Source organism: Canis lupus, chromosome 32, assembly GCF_003254725.2.
Source record: "Canis lupus dingo isolate Sandy chromosome 32, ASM325472v2, whole genome shotgun sequence".
NCBI classification, from domain to species: domain Eukaryota; kingdom Metazoa; phylum Chordata; class Mammalia; order Carnivora; family Canidae; genus Canis; species Canis lupus.
Genome location: NC_064274.1, coordinates 29,175,958 through 29,194,070, shown reverse-complemented (window position 1 = coordinate 29,194,070; position 18,113 = coordinate 29,175,958). Strand labels below are relative to the sequence as shown.

Genomic DNA, 18,113 nt, shown 5'->3' with positions numbered 1-18,113 from the left:
TTTACTCTTCTTTAAAGCCCAAGGGATTTACAGAATTCCAAAGGGATACCCATCCTTTGTCCTGAAGAGGTAAGAAGAAGCACCTAGCCATGAAGGGTATATGTAGGGTTAAAACCTATACCCACCTCTTTGTTTTATAATCCAATTGCTATTCATTTTAACTAGTTCTTCACTAAGTCATATTTGAGCCTCCACTCCATGATACAGACTGATATCTAACAGAGATACCTGGATATAGTAAGGGGTTTCAATAATGAGCTTACAGATTAGAACAGGAGATAGCCAAGTAAAGACACAATTATTAATAAATAGAGTAAGTACTTTGATGAAAAGTATGTGCTATGAATGTGCATCTGGGAAGAATTCTCGGTCTTGGGAATCAAGGATGACTTTGAGCTGAAACTAAAGATAAAAGGAAGCTGGCCAAATGAATGTCATACGAGGGCTGTGGGATGGGGTTAGTCAGACTCCCTTACTCACCCCTGCCAGCCTTCCCACTGTATTATCACTCTGCCCCCACCCCACACACCACACAATGATCCTATGATTGAGATCTTGGGCTGGCTAGTATAGTCTTTCATGCTTTCTGTGATCTCTCCTTGAGAAGGCTGGGATCATTGAGGTGAGATGTGCCTATGACCAAGAGTCAGCAAATGTAGCCTGAGTCAGATATAGAACCCATTTGCACTGGGGACACAGCCTCAAACTGACTAGGAACCTATTCAATTAGTGTTTCTCTTTCCTTTATTGACCAAGGATTGTTTGACTTCTTACACATCAAGTAACTCTTTGCAAACTACATTTGATGAGTGAAAGATAAAATCATACTTCAAGAGTTATGTTTTCTTTAAACACTTATAGGTCACATTTTGAAGGTAAAAGCTTAGCAAAACAATCATTTTTGGGCCCAGAGTGTTGAAAAGTATTCAGACTGAATGAGATGAGGGCTTAGCCAGGTGCATCCAACCTCAGCAGACTTGCTTGTGGCAAAGAAACTTTTCTGCTACCACAGAGAGCAGAAAATCAAGAGTAAGGAAAGGCTTTTTCTTTTTTTCTTTCTTTCTTTCTTTCTTTTTTTTTTAAATTTGTTTGTCAGGCTTTCTTTAAACATTGGATAGTTCAAATTTCATGCTGTGGCCAATAGCTCTTAAATTTTTACTGGGGAAAGGATCTCTAACCATTTCAATATCGTTGTTTATACAAGCCTTTCTAGAAAAATACAGTCCTCAAACAAGCCTTTCTAGAAAAATACAGTCAAGTCAGCTCCCTTGAAAGTCTGTCTGTGAGGCAGGACACTCACACTCAGGAGAGTTGATTTTACAAAATTTCTACAGTGTGGGAATCAGGGATATTTATAATTGGATCTACAAAATAGTATCTTATGTTTCAAAGAATTTGTCTGTTCAGTACCTTTCCAAATGAAAAGTGACTAGACGTTTGCTGTTTGAATAAATATCTAGCATGTTGCTTACATTTGTTTTTAATATCTTCAGTTAAGAAAAAAAATACATTTGGGGTTTGTCAAGTTTTCTAATAAATCATAATGTGAATAGTAGTAAACTTTAGTTCATCCCTATCATAATATAATTGATCCAAAAGTAATTTTATGGGTTATGTGGATTAAGATATCTGATTGATTCTTTCTGGAAGTAGCACATTCACAGTCATGAATCTGTATCCACTGCTCAAATAGTACCAGTTAAAATATTGTAAACTTGTAGGGCTTTGCATTCTGTTCTTAAGTCAACTGTCATGTTTTTGCTTTTTTCTCAAGTTGGAAAATAAAGAGAAATACAGATTTTTTTAAGGAGAAAAAAATTAAGTAAGGCATATAGGTTGTTGTTGTAGGATATGGTCAGCCACCAAATGATATTTATCAGTTTTCTTTCACCAGTTTTTCCATTAGCCTACACCTCACTTGGGGCAAAAATAAAAACTTGGATCTTAGCTACATATAAGTATTGTATATAATCTTCAAAAATGTTATTTCACTTAGTTTTGATATGTGTATGATGTAACAAACCCTTCTTGGATTATGATGCATTTGCTGAAAATCAAATTGCACTGTCATCAACTAACATGACTTTTATTTACCAATGATAAATGGAGGCAAACCATCACTTTTTACCTTCACAGGGAGAGCCAGGATCTCCAGGAATCCCAGGAGTTGATGGAGAGCAGGTAATTTTCAAAGATACATATTGTCATTTAAAGCATCATAATTAATCACCACTTTTAATATAGATTTAGAGCCAAAATGACAGGAGTGTTGATATATAATATCCTCTCTCTTTTTTTACCATCTGTTGTAGAGACTACATTAACTCTAAAAAGCAACTGATTTTAAATTAGACATTAGTTTTTGTTTTTTGTTTTTTTAAAAGGGGGGGCAGCCCCGGTGGCGTAGCAGTTTACCGCCGCCTGCAGCCTGCGGTGTGATCCTGGAGACCCAGGATCAAGTCCCATGTCAGGCTCCCTGCATGGGGCCTGCTTCTCCCTCTGCCTCTCTCTCCTCCCCCCCACCCCGTGGGTCTCTATGAATAAATAAATAAAATCTTAAAAAAAAAAGTTAGACATTAGTTTTCTTTGCAGAAACATACAAGCAATATGACATTTTAGTTTTGTCCCATTACTCCTTATCAATCTACACAATTTGTGACACCTCAGCAAATTTTTATTAGACTTACAAGATTATTACCAATTTAGTAAGAATAAGCTAAGTTTTGTCAGTGAATACAAATAATTCAAGATTAAAATCAGTTGACCAAAGTTTCCACAAAATTATATATTATTACATATGTAATTTTTGAAAAGATTTTTTTCCCACATAAAGATTACACCTAAGTTTTAAGATCATTAGGAAATACAGAAACAAGTGAGGCATCTGTATCTTCACAGAATATGGCAGTATCTACAAGGGTTTCCCTTAAAAAAGAGGTTGGCAAACTTTCTATAAAGTACCAAATAGTAAATGTTTTAGGCTTTGCAGGTCACATACAATCTTTGTGACATTTTTTTTTATCTGAACATCTATTAAAAATTTTTTTCAGTTCTCAGCCTACGCAAAAATAATCCCTGGGATGGTTTTGGTCTATAAGATGTGGTTTACCTCTGGCCAAAACAGAATCTAAGACCATGTAGATACTATTTGGAATTCAGAGTCAAATCACAATGATTAGCTTCAAGATATTTGCTGTAGATATAGGCTTCCATTATTTACTCAAGAAATGGCTAAAATAAAAAAAATGGCTAAAATCAAGAAGATCATAAGAAATCAAGAGGATCATTGAGACAGCAAAATATGCTCCTCAGGAGATAGTATTAGATAATAAAATTAAGAGAAGAGTTATTTTAATATCATAATTGTATGTTGAAATCATAATATGTTACATCAAATAAATGTGATAATTAAAAAAGAAAGAAACTATAGCTGTTTTGCTATTATTAATCAGAGAATATTAGAATTTAAAAATCTGGTTGTATTGGGGTGCCTGGGTAGCATAGCCGGTTAAGCATCCAACTCTTGGTTTCGGCTCAGGCCATGGTCTCAGAGTCGTGGGATAGAGTGCTGCGTTGGGCATGATGCTCGGTGGGGAGTCGGCTTGGGATTCCCTCTCCCTCCCCCTTTGCCCCTCTTGCTTGTACTCTCACTTTCTCTCTCTAAAAATAAGTAAATAAATCTTTTTAGAAATTCTGATTGTATTACCTTTCTGAATGTTCATCATTAAAAATAATTAATTTGACATGCATAATGACATACTACATAGTCCCTACATATACAATAGCTGGATTTTTTCCTATAGGCTTTACAAGGTCTTCGTCTGCTACTAAGTCCAATAGTAGAGATTGGGTATCCTGCTGCTCTTCAACACTAGATTCCTAAAACCACCCAGGGGCTGATTAACCAGTAAGAGCCATCTACCCATTGAGGCACCTACCTACCTACTACCCACCCACCTAGCGAGTGATTCTGAACTAAGTGCTATAGGTATAAGTAAAGAAGAGAAAGGTTCCTGTCCTTAAGTAGTTTGTAGTATGGAAAAGATGAACAAGTTTGTACAACCAGGGGATTCCTTACTATCAGAACTATGATTATCTCTGCTCAAGAACGGGCCATCCGGTTGTATGATAGTGAAACCGCTTGGATGAAAATGCTTAACACTATAAATTAACTTCAGTATTATTATTATTATTATTATTATTATTATTATTATTATAAAATTCAGATTTGTTAGCATTCAAAATATACATGTATCTATTTCCTCACCATTAGAGCATAAAAATAACATCATAGATCACCTCATAGGGATGTCGTGAGAATAAAATAACACTGTGGAAAAATTGAAGTATTTCTGAGCTTAACTGACACTGGTGCCTAATGACTCAGTAACTAATGATTGGTGTCCATATTATATACCTTTCTATATATTGAACTATTGAAACTGATGGTGACTGGAACTTCCGGCTGGTTTTAAGAGTGGTGAGGGTGTATCGTGAATAGAGATGGGAGGAATTTATTTGAACTTTTGTTTAAGTAACATTTCCAGGTTCAGAATGTATATTGTACTGCTGAGAATTCAATTACTTAAACTGTTTTCAGGACCAGTGGTTTCAAATTAGCTGCCAGGTAAAAATACAGAATCTGGAGAAATTATGTTAACACTTAAGTTCATGATTTTCATACCTAAGTGACCTAAGCAATAGAATTTAACCACTTTTATTACATGAGAAATAGTATTGATTCGATGTAGAAGGTTTCTATAATAAATAACTCTACCTAATAGTGAAAATCAGAATCATCTCAGCATAGGATCATCCACTGACAAAATTGATCTGTAATTCTGTTTTCCCTAAAATGTTACTATCAAGGGTCAATATGATTTTTACATGCAAACCATATCATTTGTAGGGACTTAAAGGCTCAAAAGGAGATATGGGGGACCCAGGCATGCCAGGTGAAAAAGGAGGAATCGGACTTCCTGGATTACCGGTATGTGTATACTTTTTAGGTTGTGTTCATATTAAGATAAATTAAATCATCAGAAAACAGTTACATGATTAGCAGCAGTCTCATCTAGTGATTCATTTAATATTTTTATTTTTAAATATTTGAAGTAATTTTGGCTAATCTTTCCAAGTGGGCCACTAACTAAAACAAGTTTTAAAGCATCTAACCAAATGAATTCTAAAATAAACCTTCATGTTTTCCTGAATTATTCCCATCAGCAGATAGTAAAATAAATATGGTTGATCGCTTTAATTTGGTATGCATAAGATGATGGTAACTGGTCATCTTTAAATAAACCATAATAAAAAAAATTAACAAACTACAAAATATACAATTTAAAAACAAGTTACTTTTGAAAGTACTCTCTTTGTGTGTATAGAATGGAGTTTTAATGGTTTTACCCCATAATTTTTACTGAGAATTTGGAAGGGAAAATATTAAAATAATGTGGAAAACTTCACTGCCCTAGATCTGTTTTAAAACAAAGAAGTGTATTTAAAAAAATGTCAATGAAAACTAAGTTAAAAGACTGACCTTTGCTATTAAAGTAAGCACCACCATAAAAAATATAACATTTATAATCTGACATGTTTAACAATGTGTAAGTTTAACCAATCAAGCCTAACCTAGTTTTTATTTACTTTATATTTTATTTCACATATCACCCATAATCCTAGAGATTTAGAGAAGCTTGCTGTTTGAGACTAAAATGCAAGGGGATAAATCCTTCTTTTGTATATCATGTGCATAATATTATAAAAATTTCAAAAGAATGTTGGGTTTGGGGATAAAATTCAATTGTTTCTTACATTTTGGAAACAACTTTACCAGCTCAATTCTTACTGGTTATTTGTAGGGTGCCAATGGAATGAAAGGAGAAAAAGGAGACTCCGGGTTGCCAGGTCCTCAGGGTCCTTCTGTAAGTCCATGATGGCTGAACTTCCATGGTTCCTAAAGAACTCTGAAGCAGGCCTATTATTTACCCAGTTCAACCTGTGCCAGATGGCTTATCAACAGTAGAAAGACTGTGAACCTCTTAGTGTGTCAAACTGTAGAGGAAATGTCTGTCAGCCTTGTACAATGAGAGAGAGAGTATCTCAGAGGTCTGAGGTAAGCAGTTTTTTAGGGGACTCCCTTATCCTAAGGAGAAAAATCAGTGGTTTTCCCATAAAACTTTTGGGTAGAGCTTTGTGAATACAAAACATACCTTTTTTTTTCTCTCAAACCCTGTTTCTACTAGGTGAAATAATTTGAGAGTTTAATAGTGATTGTGCTATTATAGCATTTCTTGGTAATCATTTGCTCTCTTTTCTTTTAATGTACTTTAAATTTATTCTGGCTTTTGTAAAAACAACTGTATTTTTAAGTTCTTTTTTTTTTTAATTCTCATAAAGGAATTTCTTAATGTAAAGGACCAAATGCATCACTTCTTTTAGTATCCTTCTGCCTCTACAGCTATTAATGGCCTTAGCAGAACCCCAGTACAAGATTCAAGCCAAACCGCCTTATCTAAATGAAGTAACCAAATCCATGTTTATGTTTTGGACATACAGATCATAGGCCCACCAGGCCCACCAGGCCCCCATGGCCCACCAGGCCCCATGGTAAGCCTTTCTTCTCTACAACATGTAATCATTTATTTACAAGCATGCTACTAGAAAAAACATGTACACATCCCTCAAAATAGCCAGTTTGTATTTTGTGCTACTCTCTGTGGAATGGACAGAAAATACGAGGTGCTTTGAGATATACTGACTTTGTATTGTCTTTCATTCCCTCAAACACATCTCTTGAAAAGAGATAGAGTAGTCTTGTGATAGGAGAGTTGAAGATAGATTTGACAATCTATAGTATGAACATCAAAAAATCATTTTAACCAAACACTGTTTAGGCCATTAATAGCATAACAAAATTAATAATTGTAGCCATTAATGAAGGTATCTAACCAACTTTGAGATCCTTTAATGAGATGTTTAATAGGAACATTTATAAAATAAGATGATAAGAATTGAAGCTCACTTCCACAGATGACATATATAGTGTTGCTTCCTTTTCTTTTCACCTTTACAGTACTCTGGTGGACCCAGTATATACCACAAGTATCCCTTAGTGACCAATAGAGTCAATGGGCATACCCTCACAAAACTCATTTCTGGTGAGGAAGGCAGCCATTAAACCAGTGTAATTCTCAAAATGTCCACCTAATAGCACTAGTGTTAAGGCTAGAGCTTAGAAGGTGGAGTGCCTCAAAAGCCTTTGAAGCACAGACAAGTCAGGCAGCCTCTAAGGTCTCATTTATCTCTAAGGTGTCTAAATAAACCTCATGTCTTCAGTCACACAGATTAAAAAAACTGTGAGTCACTCTTTCCTCCTATTGTGTTCTAAAAAAGAGCTTCACTAGAATGATCTAAGCCACAAAGCAGAGCTCTAGACCCAATCATCTATTTCTTATGAACTGCCATTTCTATTTCATTTCATGAAACAGTTATAATTAACCTTATTTTCTTAAAACTAAACAGTTCATTAAGAATTAAGCAAATGGTGGGACGCCTGGGTGGGTCAGTGGTTGGGTGCCTGCTTTCGGTCCAGGGCATAATCCTGGAGTCCCAGGATCAAGTAACATGTCGGGCTCCCTGCACGGAGCCTGCTTCTCTCTCTGCCTATGTCTCTGCCTCTCTCTCTCTCTCTCTCTCTCTCTCTCGCTCTGTGTGTGTGTCTCTCATGAATAAATAAATAAAATCTTCAAAAAAAAAAAAGAATTAAGCAAATGGCATACTTTGGGCTTTTTAATACACCCTCCACTTTAAGTTAAAAGATTAAATTTTAAAATGCTATATCCTGTTCATATGAAATTAATTTGTTAAAGGGATCTTTTATTACTAAAATAAGACTATTTGATAAAGTAACAGCCATTTCCTGAAAATCTTTACCCACCACTTATCTAAAGAGAAAATATTATTCCTATGTAGATACATGTAACAAATATCTGTATATTGCTTGATAAATAACTTTTTTGTACTATTGTATGATTTTGCTGTTAGGTATTTAAATACTCCTTTCTCCAAAGAGTTCATTTAAATCACCTGAAAAAAGTTTAAAGCAATCCACAGTAAACTTTAGGTAATTTAGTTTGGCTAATTAGTCTCTTTAGTTAGATTTTCCACAAAATACAGGAGAAAAGCCTTATTCATGTATACATTATAACTTCTTTCCATTGATAAACAACTGTTATGAGAGCCTTGAAGAATTCATTGTTGTAAGAACAAATGCATTCTAACCAATAATGCTTAGTGTTCCTGTATTAGAATCCTTTCCTTAGTTATAAATTAATTTAATTAATTAAATTGCAACAGCATTCCAAACTTGACCGTCCTTTCCTCATTTCCTTCTTTAGATTCCTCTTGGGTCTAGAGGACTTAATAATGCAAAAGGTTTCCTCTTCATTAGTACTTAAAGTCTGGGACTTTTATCTGGCAAATTTCTGTGTTTTAAGACTTCTATTCCATTTAACCTTATAACGTGTTTCACATATTCCACCTAGATTTTATAAAAATATGGATCTGAGAAATAGGAGTAGTGTGGGTTCACAGTACTTTTAACATTTTTTTCTCTTATATAACCCTGGCAGATTTCTCCTTCCTTCTCACAGGAATTTAGCAGAAAGAATTGCTGTTAATGAATTTCCAATTACAGAACAAACCAAGAGCTCGAAGGAACTTTCACTAGGTATTAACAGCCACTGGCCTGCCTCTAGCTATAGCTCAAACAGGAAAATTCTTGTTTCACATCTCTTCGATTACTCTCTACAATAATCACTTCTTCTAGGTAATAGTGAATCAATTCTTAATTAAAATCTGTGTTTTTCATTTTCAGGGACCCCATGGACTTCCTGGACCAAAGGTAATCCAAAAAAAATCCCTTGATTATTTGATTTCTGTTTCCTTGTTAATCATGGAGAAGCATAACGGAAGCATGTCTGTCCTGTCTTATTTATCTGTCAAGTAATGTTGATAATCTTTAAGCCTTTAAGTATCCAGATGTTTAAATCTCACAACACAGAATGACTTACAACAAATTTAAGTGATATCACCTGGAGATGAATTATTCCTCATTTTGCCTTTTCCATGACACTATGTAAGTTTTTTAAGCTACTAATCATAATATACTCAAAATCAACCATTTAGAAGTCAATCTGATGAGATTCTCAGTTCAGACTAGTCCAGATGCTCTTTTTTACTATGTATCGTTAGTTGCAGATTTAGATGTTACTGATACTCCTTGTTTGTCATATAGCAGTACTGCATCTAAATGTTTTAAAATGCTTTAACTACCCAATATCTTAATGTTGTACTCCCCCCCACCCCAGAGATCACTGGTCTAGAATGAGGTAGGGTGTATCAGGTGTGCTATAGGGAAGAGAAGATTACATCACTTACGTGTATTCTATACTCTGGATTAACAAGAGAACAATAGAAAATATCTCTCCTTGTCAGAATTAGTGCAGCTTATATTGTAAAGATGGTTTGTACCTATTCTTTGCTTTTGTGTAGACCAAGAGGACATTTTGGAGGATTAAAATGAGCCCTGAAAGAAAGGCTCCTTCTTCCAGGGAGCATATGTAATGAGTACCTATGTTCTAATCTCAGCTTTGTTACTGACAGGCTGTGTCACCTTGGGCAGACTATTTACCCACTCTGATGCTTTGCTTACTCAACTAGACAACTTACCTCCTATGGTTGTGATAATTTAATGAGGTATATTTATAAGCTACTTAGCAAAATATCTGCTGCAGTTGTCGAAAAACACCCAGTAAATGTCAGTTGTTATCTTGTGATTTGATGCTTTGTCATGAATTTAAGAATTCAAGAGAAAAATGCATGAGAGAAGGTTCAAGCACTCTTGAAAGCTCCTCAGTAGTGAGTTGGTGCATTTAAATGGTGAGGGATAGGGGAACACATAAATGCAAGAGCTAGAAATCAGAAACCTTAGAGGCAGCCCACCCTCTCCTGTAGGGGCTCCCCCTGCCCACCCAGCTTTAGGAGTACAGAAACCTAAGTTTCATTTTTGGGGTCAGGCAGGTGACTCACCCAAGAATGGGAAGAGTTTATGCCTTTTTATTCTTAGAACACCCTATCTCCTGGTAAGGCCAGTGAATGACAGTGTCTCAGAAGTATGGACTATAGTTTGGAGTAAGGGCATTTTTCTGGCATCAGAATAGAGAGCCCATCTATCAGCTTTGTGGTCTTGGTAGTTATCTAACCTCTCTGGGTTACTTATCTAACCTCTTTTCCCACTCCTTACTAAATGGGTAGTTCCTACTCTAGGCTTCTCCTTAGATTTCAAGGCACCACTTAAATCACAGATTTCAGAAAATTCTAAAGTTGAAAAGATCTCAATAGATTACCTGTGCTCATTCCTTGATTGTATAGATGATAAGCTACAGGCCTATGAAATTTAGATTATTTGCTCTGAGTTCCATTGCTAATTAAATGACTGATCTGGGACTAGAACTTAGGTCCAGGGTTGATATTTGGTCTTTTTGCCACTACATTCAATTGTTTATAAATTCACCTTCTCAGTTAATGTCCATTCATGTTAGTGTATGATTCCTTACCACAGAATTTCACGGCCTACCAAGGCAGCCCTGCCTATTCATCATCTCAAGACCTCTAGCCAAAAGTCCACACACATGCAAAGGCATTATTCTCAAGTTGAGACCAGACCAGTTAATTAAAGCTGACTACTGAGCCTTGGCCTTAACTTCACATTGACTTTAGCCCTGTTGACATTCCCAGGATCACACTTTACCAACCACAGCACATTTGGACTTCCTATAGAGGCAGCACTACAAACATCCTATCTTCAGAATCCCCATAACCCCCTAGGCCGTGCCAGTGTGTTCATTATTTTGTGACCCCTTTGGAAGTTCAAACGCTAAGTGGGGCCCTGAACTCTATGTTTAACAAACATCACACTGACTTTCATTAATCAGATAAATGGGGAAAATACTGCCCAGGTTAATAATCCCTCCTGCCATGTAAGCACATGCTCTCCCCACTCTCACTTCTAACCAGTGAGACTCTATAGGGGATTTGAGACTGCATCTTCCTTTCACAAATCTTTCCAGATTTTCGTGATGAAATTAATGCGTTTACTTAAAAATTGAAAAGTGAACAGGGAGCAGGTCAGAACTCTTTATTTCTAACATGGTGCTGCTGATAGAAAATAGAACTCTTTACTTCTAACATGGTGCTGCTTATTCTTAAATTTTTTAAGGATCAGGGTCAAGAGAATTTATTACTTACCATGACTTCTGTAATGTCACTTAAGGTTAAATTCCAGCCTTCTTTATTCTGACATTGGACAGACGGACAGTTAGTAAAACTACATTTAAGCACTGTGGTCTTCATATTCTCTTTTGCAATTAGTTGTCTATTCTGTGGATTAATCCATGTAGGGATCTGACTTGGCAACGTCAGTAAATGTGGACTCACTAAATGGCACTACTTCAAACATCAGCTGCTACATTTTTAGCTCATTCCCCAGGGCAAAATGCTTAAAGGCTTAAGATATCTGTATATAACACTGTCCTGCATATTCCAGTTTTTCATTCCAGCAGAGTGGGTTTTTCGTATTGAAACTCCTTCAGCATCCTCCACTCTGTCTTTGATTTGCTTGGCGAGAACAAGGTAGAATAACACCATTTTCTCTGAGGTAGAACTGAAAAACTGGAACTCAGGCATATGCATTTCAATTGTAAAGAGTACACTTTCTCGGGAGTTTTGCTTCCTAGAATGTTATTTGTCAATTTCAGGTTATTAATTTTTAGAAATGTCTGAAATGAATTTTGAACGGATGCAAGACAAGTCTAGCCTGACTCTGCTGTTACCTAGAACTGGAATCTGCAACCATTTCAGAGACTGGCTCTCTTCTCTCACAGTTGAAACACCCATGATAGCAACCAAAATTGGCATTTGCTTTTGCATTTAGGGTGAACCAGGGTTAAATGGTGTTAAAGGATTGAAGGGTGAACCAGGTCAAAAGGGTGACAGAGGACCCCTTGGTCTTCCAGTAAGTAAAGAAAACTTTCCATTTCAGTGCAAATCTCAGACTTTCCTTTTTTACCCTAAGTAACAACTCTGGTTTGCTCAGTGACTATCTTACATTTGAGACTTCTGTAATTGGAAAACATATTAGAGCAGAGATCAGCCCAGTGTTGTTTGATGCCTGCTCTTGTGTCAGAGGAAGACCCCATGACAAATGATGCTCTAAACGTCCTGTCATTCAATTACATACATGCCAACCTTCTTCTTTAAAGGCTGATGATTCTTCTCCCATCGCCCTGCCCTTTAAAAAAGCATTATGCTGATTATGTCATAGTTTCTCCCATATGTTTTCATAATTTAGCGCAGTTCAAAATCCTCCCTTAATTTTATTTTTCTCCTTTGATACCAAAAATTGTGGCCCTCTGTTGGGTGGCAGGTATGCAATTGGCCATTGCTGATGGCGTGAGGTCAGTACTGTGGCTCCTTACATTAATCAATCATATCATGGTCTAAATGTTTTGTGTTATTTGTTTTGAAAATGCCCTGGTTCTTTGGGCAACAGTGGACAGTATAGAAGTATTCTGAAGTTGTTTCAAGATTTTTTTGGAGATTTTTATTTTTAATGAAAAGGGAATTTTCATATTCCATGCACTTTATGCCTATCTTCTTTCCACAATAAAGAGATTTTTAAAAATGATTGTTAAATATGAGGTTTTAGTTTCAAGGTTTTAACATGCTGACTATTCAGTGAATGCAGATAAAAGTAAAGAACATTATAGATTACATTTTTAAAATAAGACACAGAATTGGTAGAAACTAGTTTATACACATATTTTAACATATTAAAAAATGTTGGTACTCTAAGCTCTAAAGTATTCTACTTGATAGCAGTCGAGGCTCAAGAGGAAAGTTTGTTAGTGGAAGCAGTGGTAGAGGTCGTCATGTACGATCCTTTACACAATAAAAATTCTTTTGGGAACATCCTGAATATATATGAACATGAAATGTTCATATACATTTCAAAAATTAAATAAGACATTAAAGGACCAACTTAGACTTAGCAGTTATCTGGAGACATCTGAGAGAATATTTTTATCTGGAGAAAGCAGATTTTGTTTGATACCTAACACAAGATTTCAATAAAAATCCAAAGTTTGTATGTAAAAAAAAAAAAAAGCCAGTGCCTTACATAGGTCAGGCACATACTAAGTTTACTGTTCATTCATTTTTTGAATGAATGATACAAGCTTTGTGTTAGAGGATAGGTTAAATCACACCAATTAGAACAATGGACTATAGGCACAAAACCTCTATAACATATGCGGGTCATTAATTCACATTCACGTAAATATAATGTTACACTATCAGTACAAAATTTTACCATTTCCCTATTTGTTTTTAAATATCATAATATTGGTGACTGAATAGAGTATCAAAAGGCAAAAAGAAAGCTCAGATTTCTGTTTTATTAAACCTTCAATCTGATTTCTTTAAAGTTTGCCTTAATTTCAAATTTTTGGGCTAGTGATAACTTCTATGCAATATCTACATATGGTAGCATTAAACAACAACACAGATTTTTAAAAACTTTAATCATAACTAAAAGATGCATTTTACAATTATAGTCTGACTCATAATAGAACTATACAGAAGAAATTGTAAAATAAAAAACTAAAAATACCAAGTATATATGGTATAGCATTATTGGTAGAGTTTGCAGCTGGAATAGATTTTTTTCTTCCATTTTTTATTATTACCTATATCTGAAGCATAAAATGGGAACATAATCCTGCAACCTTGCCAAGAGAATTTATAGGGCTAGTGTATCATCTTTCTTAATACTACTTGATTTAATCAATATCTTTAAAGGACTATAAATCAGTATTTGAGTTTTGAGATACAAAAGCCGTATTCAAAGAAGTAATTTTGCTTATTCTTGAAACAAGCATTGAAAATGTCATATTTTATTTTATTTTATTTTATTTTTTTAATTTTTATTTATTTATGATAGTCACAGAGAGAGAGAGGCAGAGACACAGGCAGAGGGAGAAGCAGGCTCCATGCACCGGAAGCCCGATGTGGGATTCGATCCCGGGTCTCCAGGATCGCGCCCTGGGCCAAAGGCAGGCGCCAAACCGCTGCGCCACCCAGGGATCCCGAAAATGTCATATTTTAATTATACATTGTACATAGCTTAGAGTTCGAGGTAAAAAACAAAAACAAAAACAAAACAAAAAACCATGCATTGCCTGAGAACAACGTTATATTTTTAAAGCATCTCCCCTTCAGACTCTGATGCAATGATTTTGAAGTGAACTGAGGAACAATTTTGTTTGGGACAGTTATTTTTTGTTTGGACTCATGAAATTTTTCCTGCTTTTTCCTATTCGTAGAAGTCCCTCTAGTGGTAACTAATGTGAACACAGTAAGAAAACCCAGAAAATAATGAGTACTGTTCATGTAAAATCCACAGAGCCATTTTGGCATGTTGAAATTCTGCGTTTTTTATTCATAAGTGCTGTTTTAACAAGAAAAAACAGAGCCTTTTTCTTCTCCTCTAAAATGCTAACTTTGATTGATTATTATAATGAGCCCTTAGACTATTGGCCATTATTTATTTCAAAATCTAAAGAAATATATTGTCAATAGTACAGTCTTTCAAAAATGTATATCATATGGAAATTAGTGGTCTGTGAATGTTACCAGTAACTACTTTAAAGCCCACTTTATAAACCTCGTTAACTTGATCTCCAAATAAGAATTTGTCGAATGGAAATGTCATTAAAATGCCATCATCTGTGGGGTGTTTATTGTCATGTGTTTTGTTTTTTTTTTTTTTAACTAACAATGTGTAGCAATGTGATATTCATCCCAGAACCCTGTAACTGTGTATTATGTTGTTTGAAGCGTTACATTTGTTCATCAGTACCTCATACTAATCTCTGTTCTTGTCCTTCGTGTTATACCCACCAACCCTGCTACCAACCAAATCACACAGGGAGCGTCTGGCTTAGATGGAAAGCCAGGATCCCGGGTGAGTCAGTACCTCATCTTGCTCCATGTTCTGTGGCTATGAATTTGTGCTTCAAGACAGACTCTTTCGCTCCATGTACTTCCATCAAGTGATGAGGGGTTCGTAAGACTGGAGTGAAAGGAGAGAGTGTACAGAGATGTGGTACAAAAGGGAAAGTAGGCAGACCAGAGGTTGCAGTGCTGATTGACTCACAGCCTCAACTGCAGGACATCCTTTGGAAGCCCGAGTTCCAGTCTGGAGAATTTAGTAGGTGGCAAGAATGACCAGTCTAATTAGCCTCTCTGCCTTAGGACTCCAGACAGATTTCTCCATCACTAATGGACATTTCCTGTAGTTCCATGAGCAAGTAACTTCTTCCTTGAAACTAACTTTCAAATCTCTGTTCATCAAAATGACCTGTCTGTCTTCTGTCATTTTGTCTCTTTTCTTTGGTTCTTAACAGCTCCATTTATTAAATTTTCAGCCACAGATAATCAGTCTTTAGAAGTTTTCTGAAGATGAACTTTGAGTTCAGCCAATACGAAAAAGATCAGATGAGATGATGAGAATTCACCAACATCGGAATGAGTTGAAGCCCTAAATGATTTCATATTGCAAAGCTCTGATAGAAGAAAAACGAATAGTAGAACATAAATAGGAATACTATTTTAAAAACATGTGCTAGAATAGTTCCTATGTTGGCAAATATTAGAATAAATTATTTACAAATAAGCATAGTCTTCCTGAAAAGAAGCAAATTACTTGAAGTCCTTGTTACATGTTAAAGAATCAAAAAGAAATTCCAAGCTCTTCAATTCTAACTAAAAACCTGCTTCAGGCAGTCATTATTTTCACTGGACCCAGTGTTCCCATATCCATTCACTCTGAGACAGAAATCCTAATCCTGAAGCAGGAGGGCAATGATGCCATTAAATCAGCCAGCTGCCGGGTCTGTGAGAATAATTCCCTTCCTCTAAGCCTCCTGCTGCTCCCTACAGAGCCAGAGAAAGTTTGAACAGTTCAACACTGTTCTCATTTATTTCCTACTTTTTTCCACTTGTACAACTGTTCAAGCCTCTTAAACAGTTAAAATCAAGGCTTCATGGCCCAAGAGCATGGGGATGACAGTGGGTGGAGAATGGACTTGAAGAAGTGATATGAAGCAGGACGTCTGGGTGGCTCCATGGTTGAGCGTCTGCCTTTGGCTGAGGGCATGATCCTGGGATCCTGGGATTGAATTCCGTATCAGGCTCCCTGCAGGGAGCCTGCTTCTCCCTCTGCCTATATCTCTGCTTCTCTCTGTGCATCTCTCATGAATAAATATATAAAATCTTAAAAAAAAAAAAAGGAAGTGATATGAAGGAAAAACCACTCCATTTCCCTCCTTAAGATTACAAAGGCAAAGTGAAGATGTTCCATGAAGTCAGAGAGGAAGTATGTAATTAAATATGACTTCCAATTTCACGTGTGTACCCTTCATTGAAATGTGCAGTTATGTAATTCATCCTTCTTGCATGAGTTTCTTAAAAAATGCTGGCCTGAAAGAATCAAGTATAAAGCACTTTGAAAGGAGACAAGTCATCTTGCTGACTTTCTAAGGCATCATTCACCCAGGAAAAGTCAAGGATAAATTATAACTGCTTTTCTTATGACCCTTGGGATATGTCTCATATTATCTTATTTTTATCTTTTTTTAGGGTACAGATGGCCCTATGGGACCCCCTGGCCCTGCAGGTCCCAAAGGAGAAAGAGTAAGTTGCTTCTGAGGTTCTTAAGCTATGACCTAAAGAAAACACGGTGTGGCTTTTCTGTTTTATTTGAACTGAACTATTCATTTCCCAGAAGAAATAAAGGTCCATCTAAAATATTAAATGAAAATATACCATCTTAAATCCTAATCAGAGCACTCGGGCTGAGAGGACAACAGAGTATTAAAATAGAATGTGATTGCCTTAATAAAAAATCAGGCATACATATACATAGCTAAAATAAATAGCTCAGACCAGTCCTTCCTAACCCATAAGGAAGATATTTTCATTTGGCCTTAATCCAGAAAGTTGAAGTCAAATAGGGCTAAAATATCCAGGACTACATATTCTGGTTGATAATCTTTTATATAAAGCTACTGTATTCATTCAGAGTAAGTTATAACTTTTTTTAAAGGAAATTATAAAACTTAAGTATTCTTCTCCACACAGTTACACATGCTTCTTATTTATTTATTTATTTATTTATTTATTTATTTATTTATTTTTAGCAAAAGAATAGGTTGTCTTTCTTTAACCATAAGGAAATAATTTCAGTGAACTATGGAACAAAAACCTTTCACTAACCTCCCTATTGCTAGGCCCTGTTTCCATATCCTTGGGAAAAAAAAAAAAAAAAGGTCTTCAGAGCAGAAGATAAATATCTGACACAAAAAAATGTATTGCAGCCTCAGCAGCTAGTCATCTGTCTGGAACCTTTCTTCCTTCCTTCTCTGTTTTTCTCCCATTTTTTCTTTTCTTCACTTTGGGAAACTTGGAAGTTTTGTGTCTGAGTGGAATTGTGTCATCAATTTCCCGACCATCCAGGAGAGGCTGTAAAGAAAGTATCCGAATAGTAAGGGGTTCAAAATGTTGAGATGATTCGTTATGCAAGCTATGGTCTTTTAAAACTAGATAAAGTGTCTTCAGTCTGGGGTAATTTGCTTTAAAATAAGGGCACAGAGTTATTTCTTTGGCACCTACCCCAATTCCATAATTCTGTGTTCTAGAAAATGAATTCGTTCATTCAGTAAACATTTATTACATTTTATAATCTATAAAACAAAGTATACTCCTAGTGTGAAATGGAAGCACTTTCCTCCCATTTGTTTAGTCAATTTTGCTAATATGCTGCAGTGAATTGAATAATGCCATTATAATTGATTTGTCATCCTACAACCTTTTATTAATACACTATAGATATTTACTCCATACTGTAAAAGTAGCAGCTATTTTCTCTGACCTAGCAGCATTTACAATCTAATGGCAGAGGAAATAAATATCAGCAAGAACTAACCAGA

General features: G+C 35.7%; 1 protein-coding gene across 1 annotated transcript in view; it reads left to right on the top strand.

Moving 5' to 3' along the window:
* COL25A1 (collagen type XXV alpha 1 chain) overlaps positions 1 to 18,113 on the top strand; it is a 445,201-nt gene that overhangs the window by 406,184 nt on the left and 20,904 nt on the right. Inside the window, exons 25-32 of the mRNA XM_035709664.2 lie at positions 2,137 to 2,181; positions 4,910 to 4,990; positions 5,865 to 5,927; positions 6,562 to 6,612; positions 8,882 to 8,908; positions 11,999 to 12,079; positions 15,053 to 15,088; positions 16,765 to 16,818. Coding sequence (XP_035565557.1) covers positions 2,137 to 2,181; positions 4,910 to 4,990; positions 5,865 to 5,927; positions 6,562 to 6,612; positions 8,882 to 8,908; positions 11,999 to 12,079; positions 15,053 to 15,088; positions 16,765 to 16,818 — 438 coding nt within the window. The remainder of the gene's footprint in view (positions 1 to 2,136; positions 2,182 to 4,909; positions 4,991 to 5,864; positions 5,928 to 6,561; positions 6,613 to 8,881; positions 8,909 to 11,998; positions 12,080 to 15,052; positions 15,089 to 16,764; positions 16,819 to 18,113) is intronic.